The sequence below is a fragment of the Manis pentadactyla genome, chromosome X (genome assembly GCF_030020395.1).
Source record: "Manis pentadactyla isolate mManPen7 chromosome X, mManPen7.hap1, whole genome shotgun sequence".
Taxonomy (NCBI): Eukaryota; Metazoa; Chordata; class Mammalia; order Pholidota; family Manidae; genus Manis; species Manis pentadactyla.
Window position 1 is genome coordinate 109,755,949 of NC_080038.1, and position 17,917 is coordinate 109,773,865.

Here is a 17,917-nt window from a genome sequence, read left to right on the forward strand (position 1 = left end):
TATTTCCAAATTTCTAAAAGAAGCTAGTAAACACTAAAAAAAAGATTATTGACAGTTTTATTATACTCCTTGAAAATATTTTTAAATGAGGCAAAACAGATGATCTTTCAATGTTACTCCATGTTCTCAAGCTATTTTTTTTCTCTCTCTCATCCCATTCTCCCTCTCCCCACTCCCATCACATGCACACACACCTAAATTTTTCACAGTGACACCACACTGAATTCAAATTTTACATCACTATCCTGAATCTTGTAATAGCTTGTGATCCCAGGAAATGATGCAGTTGGGTGTTTGGTGTCTGGAGTATAAACAAAATCCTAAAGTAGAAGATAAAAAGGAAAGGCACGATGGGGAACAGAAAGCTTTAGTCACTCTATTCCTAGTTTAAAATCTGTGCAAAATAACCACAGGGTCTCCATGCTAATCATGAGAATACACACTGAGTACTTCTTCAATGTCAATGTAAAGATTGATAGTGACATGTACCACTCTGTAAAGATGTCATTTCCACAAGGAGCACAGCAAAGATTCTCAGCAAATTTGTATCCAGTCTACTTCTGGCCAACATTTTAGCATACTGAATTACAGTGAGTGGTAAGTGGTAAATAAGCTGCTATGTAAATGTTTGGTGAGGTTTTTAATGTAACAGAAAGCTCCTTGAAAAATAGACTACAGAAATCAAAGGTATTCACTCTGAAATTCTTTGATAAGTTCTTTGGACAGTTTTTGTTTTTCTTTCCTAGGACCTTTGAAGATGTATTGTCACGTCTTAATCAATACAAGAAAGTAAAGATTTTTGTTTCGATCATCTAGTGCAACTGACTTTTTGTTTGCAATTTCCAGCATTATTCCATGTGCCTGACTATAACATACTGTCTGTTGATTACTAACTAGCTGGTACATACAGTGGTTGCTATATTTAATATAGTAAACTTGATCAACTCATTTATTTTGGTATAAACTTGTTGCTGCCCTCTGGAGAATATTGTTGGTTAATGTAAAAGTGTAAATAAAGTTATCTATGTAAATGCAGATTGTTCCAGTTAGAAAACTAGAAATTGTACAAAATAAGTTCACTTTATAGAAATGATTCAAACTTCTAGTTTTCCAGGTTCCTATAAGATGAACCCTTTTTACCTTATACACACTACATAATTATTAGACCAAAAAATTTCCCCCCAACAGTGTGCAAATTAAAAAGCACTTATTCTTAATTTCTTTCTCAAAATAATGATTTGAAGCTATGTGTACCCCAACTGGGGTGGGTGGGGGAGGGATTTAGTAGAAACCCCATATAAATAAAGTGTATACAAGAAATTTTAGAAAAGCTATGATGGTGGTATATTGGGAAATGAAAAATCTATTCTCTTTGCCATTTTTTATCACTTGTAGACATAACATCCTTACCTGTTTGATAAATTTAGTATTGATTGTTTCTTATCATTAACAAGTACATCTAAGTTATTTAATTGCTTGTTATGCAAGTTATTTGGATTTCTAACTTCCTTTTTCTTTCTTTTCTCTCCCCAGAAAAGATGGCATTGTGAATCCAGTATGTTAATTTCCTCTTGTCAATTTTAAACTTTGGTTGTTTCAGACTGAAGCAGTCATGGTGAACCTAAGGAAAACAGTGCATTCATTCCTGTAAGGATGTTACTTATTATTTTTAAAAAATAACTTTTTATGTTAGCTTTTTTGAAATTGTTAAAAACTTTTACATGATCATTCAGCTATATTTGCCTCAGTCTGCCCAAGTGACTTGTATTCCAATAGACTGATTTCATGGGTACTTCCTATTCAAAAATAATAAATGTAAAAAGACCCCAATAATTTGGACTCCAGTTGAACACAAGGGCTCATATATTCAAACAAGTAATATGGTAATAATATCCTCAGTTCAAAAATAATTCCAATGTTCATGGTGGCTTTCTCCAGATTAAAATGTAGAAATGAGAAAGGTTCTTTCCTTTTCTTTCCTGCATGAACTGAATAGGCAAGAGAATAAAATATCTTTGTAAGCCTCTGTTTTTATGAACAATGGTGAGATTGCAAAGGAATAGGTCAGAAGTCAGGGAGTAGGGATTGGGAGATACAGCTGCACAGAGGAAAACAGTGCCATCCTCAGAAGTCTTGAGAAAGTGACCCAGGAGCATCAATAGAATGTAACATGAAGGGATAAAAAGAGAATTGTATTCAAGTATTGAGTAAGTCTAAATATGATCTAATCCAAATATGTGTTCTTCTTAACTTAGTAAAATGTTGCGTTGGTTTCTTCTAAACCTATGCTCTAACAAACGGGGCATGAAAAAAGACCCATTGCTCTGTAAACACTGATCATAGAGAAGACTTGAATGGCCTCGCTCCTACACAGCCTCCTCTGATTCCTATAAAAGAGCCCACAGGAAAAAGTTCACAGAATTAGTGTAGATATAAAGTGCATCAACACTCTGTAATATGTGCCGCTGTAGCCCACCTTGGATGTCATTGTACGTTGTGGTGATGATAGTCTCAAGGATGCATGATTCCAAGAGAACTAGAGCAGACAGGAAAGGGGACAGGTGAAGGGAAGTGATAAAGAAGGGAAAAGAAGATTCAGGTATGGGAAAATGAAAGGACAAATTTCCTACTCTGTGCACCTGTGCCAGCTCAGTATGTAGTCATTCATCCATATACCAAAATATAGGGCTACTTTAAAGAACAACAAATAATTCTGGTATGAAAGTAAGAAATACCTATTGATTTTTCCATTCTATTAAAAGAAACAAGGGACCATTCATCTCTTTTAATAATGCCTATTGCCATATGCCATGCAGAAATTCAGTAGATTGAAAATGTACTCAGACTTTTGAATCAAATTATCTTTTTGCTTATCTATTAAGAATGTAAAATCGTATCTTCATTAAAAGTTTAGTAACAATGAATAAATTAGTTGCATTGTTCAGAGAAAAATTGTGATTATTTTTGTGTGTGTACATATTTTATGAGACTTCTCTGGGTTTAATAGCAAACAGCATGAGCTTTAGGAGCAAGACCTGAATTACTCCTCTTTTGTAAAAGGACTGTATATATTTCACTAAGCATATAAATATTAGAAATTAGGTTTAATTATAATACAGCAAATTTTTTATTACAAAACTGCAGAGAATAGGATTGAACTGCAATGAGAATCATAAAAGTTTGCCTATAAGTAGTACTCAGTAACAGTTTATTAGATTGAATTGAAATCAGACAACTGAAATAAATACCCTTTCAGGATCTTTCCCAGTACCAATACTTTACTTTCTGGTTCACAACAGATATATTTAGATTCCACAAGCTTTCTCAATAATTCAGAATTTGTCTCATGTACTCTTTAATAAAAAATAAAATTATATCTGACCAGTAGAGAGAGGCAAGATGACTACTTGAAATATTTTTTTAACCCCAAAGTTCTAAGATACTCAAATTATAAAAATCATTATTATCCATAGTTTCATATTTTTTAGTTATATACAGTTTTATCCTGCATATCTCTACCATTTATAGAGAAATATAAAAGGGCTTAGAGGTTTCTACAATTTACTTACTTAGAACTTGAAGTTTAAGGTCCTAACAGACTGCATATTCTGTTAGGACCTTAATCTCTGGGCTTAAGGACAAATACTTGGTCCTTCTGTATCTGACAACTGAAGGTGTAGCATTTTATTGTGGGCATAAAATCTTGTAAAACTACTTGAGATGATCATCAGCTAATTTAAACCAGAAAAAAAATTTCTAAATGCCAGAAGGACACATTTTTTCATCAGCTAAGTCAGAAAAGATTCCAGATGTAAAATTACTGTCTGAGCCCAGTTCTGCATAAATAGATATAAAGTCAGGACTTAAATTCTTCACACATTTTGAAATATATGAGTTGGGGTATAGTTACCTTAAAATACTTTGGTTTAATTTTGAAGGCGGAAAGAAGGTAAGCTCCAACATTTACAACAGTTACTATTTTCAGGACTTTTCATATAGCATTTAAGTTTCACAAGAATCATGTGATAGAGATTATCCTCATTGTACACATGAGGAAATTGAAGTTCTTAGAGTTTAGGTGACTGGTCAAAAAAAAAAGATTGAGGTGATGTAGGCAGAACATTGGCCTCATGCCAAATGCAACACAGTGACAGAACAATCAAAGCTGAAAGCAAATTACTTGCTTCTATTTATTTGATCTTTTGTTTCAATAATTTTCACTTACATTAATCAAAGATTAATTGTGATATAGATTTTTTGAATGATGTATAACTTTAGCTTACTTTTTTATGTTGCAGGAAAATAATACAGCTAGCATTTGAAAGAATTTATTGATTACTTTTTTTTTGATAGAAGTTGCTACATATGTCATCCCCTTCCAGGTGGCTAAGAATATCAGGTAGCTTTGACTAATAAAGAAGTAATTTTAAGCTAAATGTCTGAAGTACTAGTTTTCTATTCCTTGTAGAATGAGAAAGTCAAAATATTGTCATGACTTCTTCATTACCTTAAAAGACATAAAAGTATATTAATAAGATATTAAGGGAAATAATTTTTTGTTAGAAAATTATTATAATATTTTTACTTAAGTTTAAATAATGCCAATAATTTTTCAGGCTAAGTGTTCCAGTTTTGCTTCAGGAAGTATGGCATATATATATAATATTAAAGATCTGATATGATCATGATAATCATCTAGCTTTACTACCATAAATTTCTCTGGTGATTGGCAAGAAGTGATAAGTCAATCAAATCACACATATGTTCTCCCTGTATGGAGATAATATTTTTTGCTCAAAGAACAAGTTAATGAGATAATGAAATAAAAGCATTTACATGGAAAACTCAGACTTGGATGTTGAAATGTCATGTGTTCCATCTCACTAATTCCAGAAAGAATCTTACCTCAGTTGTCTTGCAAAGAAAATTGTTTAACACATATTGTACCAGTAAATATTCTCCTCTATAATACCAGGCTTTACCAACCACTACATGTAGCTGCTTCATAGTCATTAAATAATTATTACTGAACATAGAATACACATAAAACGACAGTCATTCACAGATAATAACTCTTGCTTTTAATCAGGAAATATTGAATATGCTTGTCTGTTTTATTAATGAAAATACATATTAATTTATTAGACACGTTAAGAACTTACATTTCTAGAAGATACTTAATATGTATAACCTGAATAAATCTCATATCACCATCAGGGGAAATTAACTTAGAATGTGCAAAACATAACCATGTCTATTTTTCTTGCATTAGTCTACCACCTGGCCTGAAATTCCTACTAGTAGAATCTACCCAAGTAGCATAAAGACAAATGTACATTTTAAATAACAAGAGATTTTGTTTCCAGCATAGGAAAAGCAGCAAACCCCCAGGAATTAATCATTACCACATATCATTTTCTAGCCTAGAACAGGACCCAGAAAATGTAGGACAGAAATGGGGAGAGTGTCAGGTAGAAGGAAATTTTATAAGATATTAAGAAATTATGAATATTAAGAATTAATATTCATTCAAATGAATAATTCAGATTGCTTGTATAGAGTAAAAGTTTAAAACACAGGCTTTGAAATCACTGGGACCTAAGTATAGACCCTGCCCCTGGCACTTACTGGCTGTATTGCCTTGAGAAAGTTACCTAACCTCTCTGAACCTCAGTCTCCTCATCTACATAATGGATATAAATCAGTACTGACCTCATGAGGCTGTTGTATGAGACTGAATGATTTTGCAGATCTATTTCCATAAACTAAGTGTCTGACTCATAATAAACACTTACTAAACGTTAGCATTCTTTGTATAGAAAGAAGAAATACTGAGGTTTAATTAAGACAGTAGAAGAGATGATGATGATGATAATGATCGTTGAAGGAAAAGTAATTGTTTTGTATAAGTAATTTATTAGGCATAAGCCATATAATATGTATCTGATTCTGTTTTTTTTCTTAACTTTCAGTGTGCACCTAATTGGCCTATTGGTTTGGCAATGCGAAATTTCTGTGAGCCCAGTTACAGCTATAGTAACTGACATTTTCAATACCTCCGATGGTGGACGCTTCAAATTCCCAGACGGGGTACAAAACTGGCCAGCACTTTCCATCGTCATAATAATAATCCTGACAATAGGTGGCAACATTCTCGTTATCATGGCAGTAAGCTTGGAAAAGAAACTGCACAATGCCACCAACTACTTCTTAATGTCCCTAGCAATTGCTGATATGCTAGTGGGACTACTTGTCATGCCACTGTCTCTGCTTGCAATCCTTTATGGTAAGTACAATTTTATTAATTTTCAATCAGATTATGTCACAAAATTGTGTCAGGTACCATAGTAAACACTCAGAAAGTAAATTATTTTATTTGTATCATTTGGAAAGTAAAGAAAAAAGGAATTGTGTAACAGAAGGAATTGGATATGTGTCTCATATTTATTAAATAAGTAACAGAGTCTTCAAAAAGTAAAGCAGATATTTTACATTAAAACAATACATACATAATAAAACAATTATTAGTAGCCTTACAATGTACAGAATGGGACACTGACGGATACATGCCCCCTCCCTGTTTTCTGGGCAGTACACATACCTAGTACCATCTCTTATACAAAGAAGGAAAAAGAGGCTCATCATTTTTAATAAACATACTTCAAACAATCTTTTGAAATGTTTGCAGACTAAGTGCTTGGCACATAAACACTCAGTAGTAGCTTTTCTTCATGTAGTCAACAAGTCATGTTTTTACAAGGAGACGGGATAACTAATTGTAATTTTGTAAAGGGTTTTAATTGTTCTTTTGATTTTCTGCCATCTCCTTGCCTGCCCTATTCATTTTATCCTAAGTTTTGTTTCTGCCTGATATTTATAAAGAACAGTCAGATTTGTTGGGGAGAAATTCGGTTCAGAGATGCAGGGGAGTCAGAATACAAGGTGAGGAAGGAATTCATTAAAGCAAGAATAGCATGGAATGGCAGCTGCCTTGCAGGCAGTAGAGACTAATGAAAAACAGAGATAAAAGGGAAACTCATTGAACTCCTGATCGGCATGAGGCACTTCCCATGACGACTCCTAAAGCCAGTGTCACCTAGTGTCCAGTGTCCACTTAGATCTTCATGGTGTGGGTATTAAGTCCCTACCACCCCAGGATTTTGGGCAGCCATAGAACACTGCATGTAGTGAGATTATGTTCTGAGGATTTCCCAAAGCAAAGAAAGGAGATTTTCAGGCAGACCACTAAAGAGCAGGATCACACAGCTGCAGTACTGTCCAGGTCACCCAGGTGACAGGAACTTGCAAGCCCAAATCAGAGCTGTCAGTGACCCCTCCCTAAATATCTGATATCTGAAGTAGGACAGAGACAGAGTGAAGACTTGTTCTTACACCTGTAGAATAGAATGAAATAGTGAAGTAACAAAGACACCACTGGAAGAGCAGACAGACAAAACATAAGTTGAGCAGTGGTGAGAAGTTTATTTAAGGCAAAAAGGTACACAGTCTAAGAAAGGGGAGTATGAGCAACCTCAGAGAAGAGGCACCCCTAAGAGTTAAGGGTCTGGGGTTTTATAGGGCTTTTTGGGTAGGAATCAGTATAAGGCATGATGTATACAGGTGATACATAATTCTTTTGAGGTTTTGTCTTAAGAATAGGGTTATTTAGGTGACTGTTGGTCCAGGATCCCAGCATTCTTTATCCACATAGGTTTATTTACACTTCTGGGGTCTGTCTTCTGCTGTGGTTACAAAGTTACTTGATTAAGGGGCAGAAGAGGAAAAAAACAGCATATAGGTTAGGTTAAAGCATAAACTGGGCCTTTTTCAGGCTAAGTAGATTTTACAATGGCATGATCTAATTGACACAGTGAAGACATGGACTGTGTATTTGGATACTTGTTTTTATCTGGGGAATATCTGGACATTCCAAGTTGTTCCTGGCCTTTGGAACTTCAACTAATTAACTCATTAATTCTGTGAGTCCTTTCTGGATGTCTGGTTTTATCTGGTTAACTATTTGAGTCCCTTTTACTGTGCTTTACTGGCCTTATTCTCCCTCCACTCGGTTCATGTCTATTTTTCTTCCTAACAAAATCAGTTATACAAAAATACAAAGTATCATTACTAGAAAATTGGTGAACTCAGTTTGAATTTAATTTCCCATATGCTCATCTCACAAAGGAGTGAAATAGACTCCCTGTTCCCTGGAGTTTCTAATGGAGTTAGACTAGAAGGAGTAATATTGAAAGTGCATCTAGTTCTCAAATCCTAAAAGAAGATCACTGCATTTAGAAAATAGTCTCTCACGGAACTTGAAAATTATTTCCTCTTCTATATACACAATGGTAATAGGTTATCTTAAAACATAGACATTTTATAAACAGTGTTCCCAGAAAATATGCTTTTCTTATCCTATTGAGTTTCAATGATGCATTAACCTCAGAGCATAAGTATTTTACTTGCTCAGTGAGCATTTTACCTCTTTATGGCTCCAAAATTATGTAAGAAAATATAGCTCCAAAATTATGTAAGAAAAGATTATTGTAATGAATGTGTTTTAGAATGTATACTTTATCTTGTATCTATTTCATTTTGCCAGTTTCTTTCTTAAAACATATATGGGTGGTCAAATAATGGTATCAGCCTAAATACAAATCTAATACATCCATTCCCCTCTCCCCAACAATAAAGACAAAAACAAATAAAACTACACAATAACATCACCAAATGTGGAGAACGTCAGGTTCCAAATTATCTATAAGCAGAAAAATAAACAGCAGATCACAATATACTAGTATTAGACCCCCACCACATGCTACTGTGTAGAGGAAGGGCTGTCCTGGAAAAGCTACATGAAAGAGAGAAGAGGAAAACCAGTAGGAAGCCTAAGATTAGTCTAAAATCTTCACAAGGGAGAAAGTCTACCCCAAGTATGAAGATTCCAAAAAGTTTTTCTGGAAGCTCAGCCTTTAGGGAAGTGAGTTAGAAGTGTGCACAGGACACAAAAGAGTGGTCTTGGAAAAGGAACTCTTTTGAGGAAGAAAAAGGTTTTAAAAAGTAAGGAGAGGTAACTTCTGAAAAAAATGCACATTGAAGGGAAAAAGCAAGAGGAGAAAATTTATCACCTTACAAGACAAAAATGTCAACATGTAAGGACCCATCAACCCTCCCTCATACTGTCCCCTACCATAACCCAAAAGCCCCCCAGTAAAGAAACCATACTTGATTACATGGAGAGAAGATAGTGCTCTTGAGCTTGGAATCTTGGAAACCATCCACAAACAGCCAGACTTGTTCATACAAATACAAATACAATCAAACTTCATATACACCAAGCTATTATAAAAAGAAAGCAGAATATGAAAATCAAAAACATTTGATGAAAATTCTCACCAAAAAAGAATAAGAAGCAAACTATAACAAAATACTTCAGACAAAATTTAATTTCCTCAGACAAGCATTTGAAGATAAGAAAAAATACCTTAAAGTACAAATCTAAAAACTAACAGGAAAAATCGACAAAAAAATTGAATTGGTCAACATGAAGCAAAAGTTGCTTGGATCCAGGAAAACAAAATAAGACAAAATCATATCAGAAATGAAAATTAAATTAAAAGTGCCTAAATAAGAATCAATTCATGTGAAAACTTGATAAGGAGCACTGAAGAAAGCGAAGGAAACAACAAAGAGAATGGAGATAAAATAAAGAAAGAAGTGAAAAGGGTCAGAAAGAAAGTGTTGAAATGGAAGACCAGCAAGAAAGATGTATGTATAATAGGAATCCTTCATAAGGATAAAAAAATAGAACAGAATTAATATTTAAAACTGTAATCCAGGAAGATTTTACATAAATAAGTCTGAATTTACCTGTTGATAAGGCTGACCCAGTACCAGATATTTGACCTGGAACAATCAACTCTGAGATATATCTCATACATTAGATTTTAAATATAAAGAAAAATTCTCAGGTATTCCAGGCAAAAATAAGTAATAGTTTAAAAGAGCAAAATAATTAGACTGGCTTCACAATTAACAAAAATTTAAAAATCAAATCAACAGTAAAGCAATATTTTTTAAAAAGGCAACCATTTGTAGGATACTATTTCAAAGTAAAACCCATGAAGACAGAAACAGATCATTATTTTCCAAGGGTTAAGTGGGAGGAATACATATAAATATATTGTATATTTATAATACATATAAATATTTTATCTATATTTATAAATATATTATACATTATATATATAAATAAATATATATTTAAATATGTATATTCTCAAAATTTTAAAAACTATAAATTCTCATGTGCAATTTTAAAAGGGTGAATTTTTACTGGATACAAATTATAGCTACATTTAGAAATAGAAAAAATAACTCAAAAAAAGTTTGAAACAAAGATTTTACATCCAGATAAGATGGCCACCAAACTTTTTATGAAAAGTTTAATTTTTTTTTAAAGCAGAGAATTTTAAACCCCTGAGTCCCTCTTAAGAAACTGAATAGTTAATGTGATTCGTCTAACAAAAGGATAATTGGGACAATTTCATCTAAAAGACTGATGATAAGTATTTAATATATTTAATTAGAGCTACAATAAAAATAAAGGTGGTATAAGGACAGAAGAATAGTGTTATATTTTATATGATATATATTATGTGTTATATTACTCTAACAAATTAGAAACAATGCAAGTAAAAATTGGTAAGAAAAGAGAAAGGGTAAGTGGAAGAGGAAAGTAGAATAATTTAATGGGATTTTTTTATAAACAAAAGGTGGGAGTTTAATGATACCATAAAAAACTGGCAAACTAGAAAGTCATTCATTTAATAAGAAAACAGGGATCTGAGGGCATTAAACATGATATAAATAAAACATGCTATTAACATGAGATAAAGTTAACCAGCAGAACAAAAAGACAAACCTTCCTAAACACTAAAAGAAATGTATTTAACAAAAGAGTAAAAAAAAAATCAATAGAGGAAGAAACACAGTAAGCCATAGTACTATCAATATTATGCCACAATGTATGTAATACGACAAGAGTTGAAACAAATATATCAGTAGTAGCAATAAATTTGAGTAAACCTAACTCACCATTAAAAATAAAAGATTTTCAATTTGTCTTAAAAATAAAGACCCAAATATATGCTATATATAAGAGGAACCCTTAAAACCCAGGGATTCATAATGGCTAAATATAAAAGGATAGGCAAAGATAATCCAAGCAAATGGAAACAATAAGAAAACAGAAATTGTGATCTTGATCTAACAAAGTAAGTGTCAAGGAAAAAATCAATAACCTTGAAAAAGGATGTTTATTAATGAAAAAAGCCACAATTAACAACTAAGATATTGCAGTTAGGAATATCTATGCCCCAATAACATAACAATGCCCTTTATAAAGGTAAAAATAAAGAACATGGAAGGTTACATTTACAGATACATTTTACTAATGGGAGATTTTAATACATCATACTCAGTACAAGAAAGATTGAAGAAAAAAGAAAAAAGATGTAGATCTTATCAATGTGTTTTGAACTTTATACCCTTATAGAGAGTATCTATATATAGATATACCTTCTTCATAAGTGCATACGGAATACTCACAAAAATTAATCCTGTATTAGACCACAAAGAAAATATTAGAGAAGTAGAAATATTATAAAAAATAAGTACTTCTGATGAATACTAGAAAGTATTATCAGCAAAAGTTTAGACCATCTCATCTTGAAGTTATAACAAACTTTAAACAACTCTTGGTCAAAAGGATAAATGCAAACTGAAATTACAGATTTCTTTAGAAATATGATAGCATAAACAATGTATATCAAAATCTATAGAATATACTTTAAGCAGTGAACAGAGGAAAATTCATAGCCTAAACACATTTATCAGTAAAATTGAAAGTATACAGAAGAATTATATTCCCAACAAGTAGCTTTGACAAAGAAATACATGGTAAACCAAAAGAAAGCACAAAGGAGAAAAGAAGAAAGGGTAAAAGCAGAAATTTATTAGAGAATAGAAAAACAATATACCTAATTAATATATAAAAATCTTAGTTCTTTAAAAGAATTTTTTTAAAAAATCACTTTCTAATTTAAAGAAGGAAAAAGGAAAAAAGCATAGATATACAAAATAAGATATGACAAAATGACCATTGAAACAAAGTAAATTTTTGTCATGAGATTAGTTGGTAAATTTATATGCAAATCAATTCACAATATTTTAAAAAACAGGTAATAACCCAGGGGAAACCAGGTTAAGAAAATTGACCTTGTAGGGTATAGAAAGGAACATACAAATTTCAGTAGAAAAAAATAAATAAGGCTATCAAGTAATTACTGCACAAAAAAACACCATATCCAGATAATCTCATTGGGGAATTCTATACAAACCATCAAGACCAGATAGTTGTAATGCTCCATACATTGTTTCAGAGAATTGAAAATAAAGAAAACCTTTATAATTTTTATATGAAACAAGCATAGCTTTAACACATAAAACAGATAAAGACTCTACAAAGAAGGAAAATTACAGACCAACATCACTTATGACTATCACTACAGAAATACTTTATAAAATATTAGCAAACAGAATCCAATGCCATATTAAAAAATATTACACCATGACCAAGTGGGAATAATTCCAGTAACACTATGGTTGGCTCAATATTACAGAATCCCTTAATAAAATATGTAATATGTGATGTCAACATATTACTAGTTAATATGTATTAATAATTAATGCTAAAAATAATGTTATAATCAACACTGATGCAATTATAATATTAACACAGTATTCTACTTATAACATTAACATTAAATTATTATTTTTAAAGTATATGATTTATCTCTAAAGATGGTGAATGAAAAAGCCTGTGTCAAACTTCACAGCTATTTCTGATAAAAATCATTCAAGAAAATAGAAAGTGGAAGGTGAGGGGAAGAATGAAAAACCTACATCATGGAAAAGGATAGAAAGTAACAAAGCCACTACCTGGCAGGAATCAAGGACTCCCCCCACCCCAGCTTATCAGCGAAAGGAAGAGAAACACAGCAAGGAGGGAGTAGAAGCCCAGGACTGCTATATACCCAGCCATAGAAATCTACTCCAGGAGCACAAACCCACATTGCATGATGCTCTGGAGATCAGAGGGGTTGAAAAGCAAAGTCAGAGACAGATTCCAGCTGCTTGTAGAGAAAAGTTTCCCACAACCGGCTGCTCTGGGATGAAAGAAAGGTGGGCACTTTGAAAGACTTCCAAACAGTGAGATGGCTGCTAAAGGGGCAAGGATTACACAGAGCTTGCTGCTCAGGAGAAGGAACAGGTAGACCAAATCATCTCTGCACACTCAGCCCAGCAGGTGGGGAACTTTCAGGAGCTTCAGGAGCTCCATCCCCCTGGCTGGCAATGCAGCCGTGAGACCCACAACCGTGATAAGCAGCATACCGCTCCTTCCTCCTGGCCAGCACCTGCAAGTAAATCTGCTGCTCCCACCATCGGGCCAAGCCAGCCAGAGGGCAGCCATGCCTATAGCAACTACACAGGCTTAGTCAGAGGCTGCTCCCTGCATGCAGCCCACTGGCTCTGACAGAGGGGGAAGCAGAAAAAAGCTCACTCTTTAGGGTAGGCACCAGCACTGCTCTCCTGTGACTGCTACCATTGCTCCAGTTGCTGGCAGCTACAAAGAGCAGAGCTTCTGGTTACTAGTGGGCACCACCTACACAAACCTAATATTTCTCATTAGCCAATAGGCTTATGAAAAGGCAGAAGAAACTTGTTCAACCCCAAATCACTCAAACACCATAAAGAGGGCTCAGTGAAACTGAAATCACCAATCTTCTTGAAAAAGAAATCAAAATAAAAGCCATAAATATGCTAACTGAGCTCCAGAAAAATTCAACCCTTCAAGCGCTAAGGGATGAATACAGGAGGGAGATAGAGACATTGAAAAAACATATGATCGAGGGATTTAAAAGCAGAACAGATGAGATAGAGGAGACAGTATAAGGAATAGAAACTACAAAACAGGAATACAAAGAAGCTGAGGCAGAGAAAAAGTATCTCTAAGAAAGAAAGAACATTAAGAGAACTGTGTGACCAATCCAAATGAAACAATTCTCATTATAGGGGTAATAGAAGAAGAAGAGAGAGAAAAAGAATAGAAAGTGTCTTTGAAGAAATAATTGCTGAAAACTTCCCCAATCTGGGGAAGGAAATAGTCTCTCAGGCCATGGAAGTGCACAGATCTCCCAACACAAGGTACCCAAGGAAGACAACAAAAGACATATAATAAATAAAATGGCAAAAATCGAGGACAAGGACAGAGTATTAAAAGCAACCAGAGAGAGAAAAAAGATCACCTACAAAGGAAAATCCATCAGGCTATCATAAGACTTCTCAGCAGTAACCTTACAGGACAGAAGGGAGTGGCATGATGTATTCAATGCAATGAAACAGAAGATCCTTAAACCAAGAATACTCTACCTGGCAAGATTAACATTTAAATTTGAAGGAGGGATTAAACAATTCCAAGATAAGCAAAAATTGATGGAATTTATCTCCCACAAACCATCTCTATAGTGTATTTTAAAGTGACTGCTCTAGATGGAACTGCTCCTAAGGCTAAATAGCTGTCACCAGAGAAAATAAACCACAGTAAAGGAAGTAGACCAATTAATTACTAACCAAATGCAAAATTAAATCACGTACCCAAAAAGTCAGTCAAGGAACACACAAAGAGTACAGAATATGACACCTAACATATAAAGAGTGGAGGAGGAAGAAAAAGAAGGAAGAAAAAATAAATCTTCACATTGTGTTTATAATAGAAAAATAAGTGAGTTAAGTTAGACTGTAAGATAGTAAAGAAGCTGCCCTTGAACCTTTGGTAACCATGAATCCAAAGCCTGCAACGGTAATAAGTACATATCAATTGATATTTACCCTAAATATAAGTGGTCTGAATGCACTAATCAAAAGACATGCAGTTACAGTAGGGATAAAAAAACAAGACCCATCTATATGCTGCTTGCAAGAGACTCACTTCAAACCCAAAGACATATACAGACTAAAAGTGAAGGGATGGAAAAAGATATTTCATGCAAACAATAGGGAGTAAAAGCAGGAGTTGTAATACTTGTATCAGATAAAATAGACTTCAAAACAAAGAAAGTAGCAAGAGACAAAGAAGGACATTATATAATGATGAAGGGGGCAGTCCAACAAGAGGATATAACCATTATAAATATATATGCACTCAATATAGGAGCATCTAAATATGTGAAACAAATACTAACAGAATTAAATGGGGAAATAGAATGCATTGCATTCATTTTAGGAGACTTCAACACACCACTCACTCCAAAGGACAGATCAACTAGACAGAAAATAAGTAATGAGACAGAGGCACTGAACAACACATTAGAACAGATGGACGTAACAGACATCTACAGAACACTCCACTTAAAAGCAGCAGAATACACATTCTTCTCAAGTGCACATTGAATATTTTCAAGAATAGATCACATACTAGGCCACAAAAAGAGCCTCAGTAAACTCAAAAAGATTGAAATTCTATCAACCAACTTCTCATATCACAAAGGTATAAAACTAGAAATAAATAGTGCAAAGAAAATAAAAAGACCCACAAACACATGGAGGCTTAACAACATGCTCCTAAATAATCAATGGATTAATGACCAAATTAAAGCAGAGATCAAGCAATTTATGGAGACAAATGAAAATGACAGCTCAACACCCCAACTTCTGTGGGACACAGTGAAGACAGTTTTAAGAGGAAAGTATATAGCAATTCAGGCATATTTAAAGAAGTTAGAACAGTTCTAGGTGAACAGTCTAAATTCACAATTAATGAAACTGGAAAAAGAAGAACAAATGAGGCCCAAAGTCAGTAGGAGGGACATAATAAAGATCAGAGAAGAATAAAACATCAGAAATAATTAATGAAACCAAGAGCTTGTTCTTTGAGAAAATAAACAAAATAGATAAATCCCTAACCAGACTTATCAACAAAAAATGAGAGTCTACACACATAAACAGAATCAGAAATGAGAAAGGAAAAATCACGATGGACCCCACAGAAATACAAAGAATTATTAGAAAATACTATGAAAAATTATATGTTAGCAAATAGATAATCTAGAAGAAATGGACAACTTTATAGAAAAATACAACCTTCTAAGTTTGATCTAGGAAGAAAAAGAAAATCTGAACAAATCAATTACCAGCAATAAAATTGAATTGGTAATCAAAAAACTACCCAAAAACAAAATTCCCATACCAGATGGCTTCACCGCTGAATTTTATAAGACATTTAGTGAAGACCTAATACCCATCCTCCTTAAAGATTTCCAAAAAGTAGAAGAAGAGGGAATGCTTCCAAATTCATTCTATGAAGCCAGCATCACTCTAATACCAAAACCACATAAAGACAACACAAAAAAAGAAAATTACCTACCAATATCACTGATGAAAATAGATGCAAATTTACTCAACAAAATGAGAGCAAACCAAATTCAAAACTATATCAAAAAGATCGTTCATCATGATCAAGTGGAATTTATTCCAGGGATGAAAGGATGGCACAATATTTGAAAATCCATCAACATCATAGACCACACCAACAAAAAGACAAAAACTACAATATCATCTCAATAGATGTTGAAAAAGCATTTGACAAAATTCAACATCCATTCATGATAAAAACCCTCAAAAAATGGGTATAGTGGTCAAGTGCCTCAACATAATAAAGGCCATATATGACAAACCCACAGCCAACATCATACTTAACAGTGAAAAGCTGAAAGCTTTTCCTTTTAGATTGGGAAAAAGACAAGGATGCCCACTCTCCACACTTTTATTCAACATAGTTCTGGAGGTCCTAGCCATGGCAATCAGACAACACAAATAAATAAAAGATAACCAGATTGTCAAGGAAGAAGTTAAACTGTCACTGTTTGCAAATGACGTGATATTGTACATAAACAGGCCTAAAGAATCCTCTCCAAATGTGCTAGAACTAATATCTGAATTCAGCAAAGTTGCAGGATACAAAATTAATACACAGAAATCTCTGGTATTCTTATATACTAACAATGAACTAGCAGAAAGAGAAATCAGGGAAATAATTTCATTCACAATTGCATCAAAAAGAATAAAGTACCTAGGAATAAACCTAACCAAGGAAGTGAAAGACCGATACCCTGAAAACTACAAGACACTCGAGAGAAATCAAAGAAGACATGAATAAATGGAAATACATCCCATGCTCATGGGTAAGAAGAATTAATATTATCAAAATGGCCATCCTGCTTAAAGCAAAATATGGATACAATGCAATCTCTATCAAAATACCAACAGCATTCTTCAATGAATTAGAACAAATAGTTCCAAAAATTATGGAGCCACAAAAGACCTTAAATAGCCAAAACAATCCTTAGAAGGAAGAATAAAGTATGGGGGATTATGCTCCTCCACTTCAAGCTCTACTACAAAGCCACAGTAATCAAGACAATTTGGTACTGGCACAAAAACAGAGCCATAGATCAATGGAGCAAAATAGAGAGTCCAGATATAAACCCACACATATATGGCCAAATAACATATAATAAAGGAGCCATGAGCATACAATAGAGAAAGGATAGCCTCTTCAACAACTGGTGATGGCAAAACTGGACAGGTATATGTAAGAGAATGGAACTAGATTACTGTCTAACTCCATACACAAACGTAAACTCAAAATGGATCAAAGACCTGAATGTAAGCATTGAAATCATAAAACTCTTAGAAGAAACATAGGCAAAACTCTCTTGAACATAAACATGAGCAACTTTTTCATGAACATATCTCCTCGAGCAAGGGAAACAAAACCAAAAATGAACAAGTGGGC

The 17,917-nt window shown here is 33.6% G+C and overlaps 1 protein-coding gene across 1 annotated transcript in view; it reads left to right on the top strand.

Annotated features, from left to right (window-relative positions):
• The window catches only part of HTR2C (5-hydroxytryptamine receptor 2C), a 443,326-nt gene that overhangs the window by 235,212 nt on the left and 190,197 nt on the right, over positions 1-17,917 (top strand). The window contains exons 3-4 of the mRNA XM_036917246.2: positions 1,534-1,647; positions 5,973-6,286. Coding sequence (XP_036773141.2) covers positions 1,613-1,647; positions 5,973-6,286 — 349 coding nt within the window. The 5' untranslated portion in view covers positions 1,534-1,612. The remainder of the gene's footprint in view (positions 1-1,533; positions 1,648-5,972; positions 6,287-17,917) is intronic.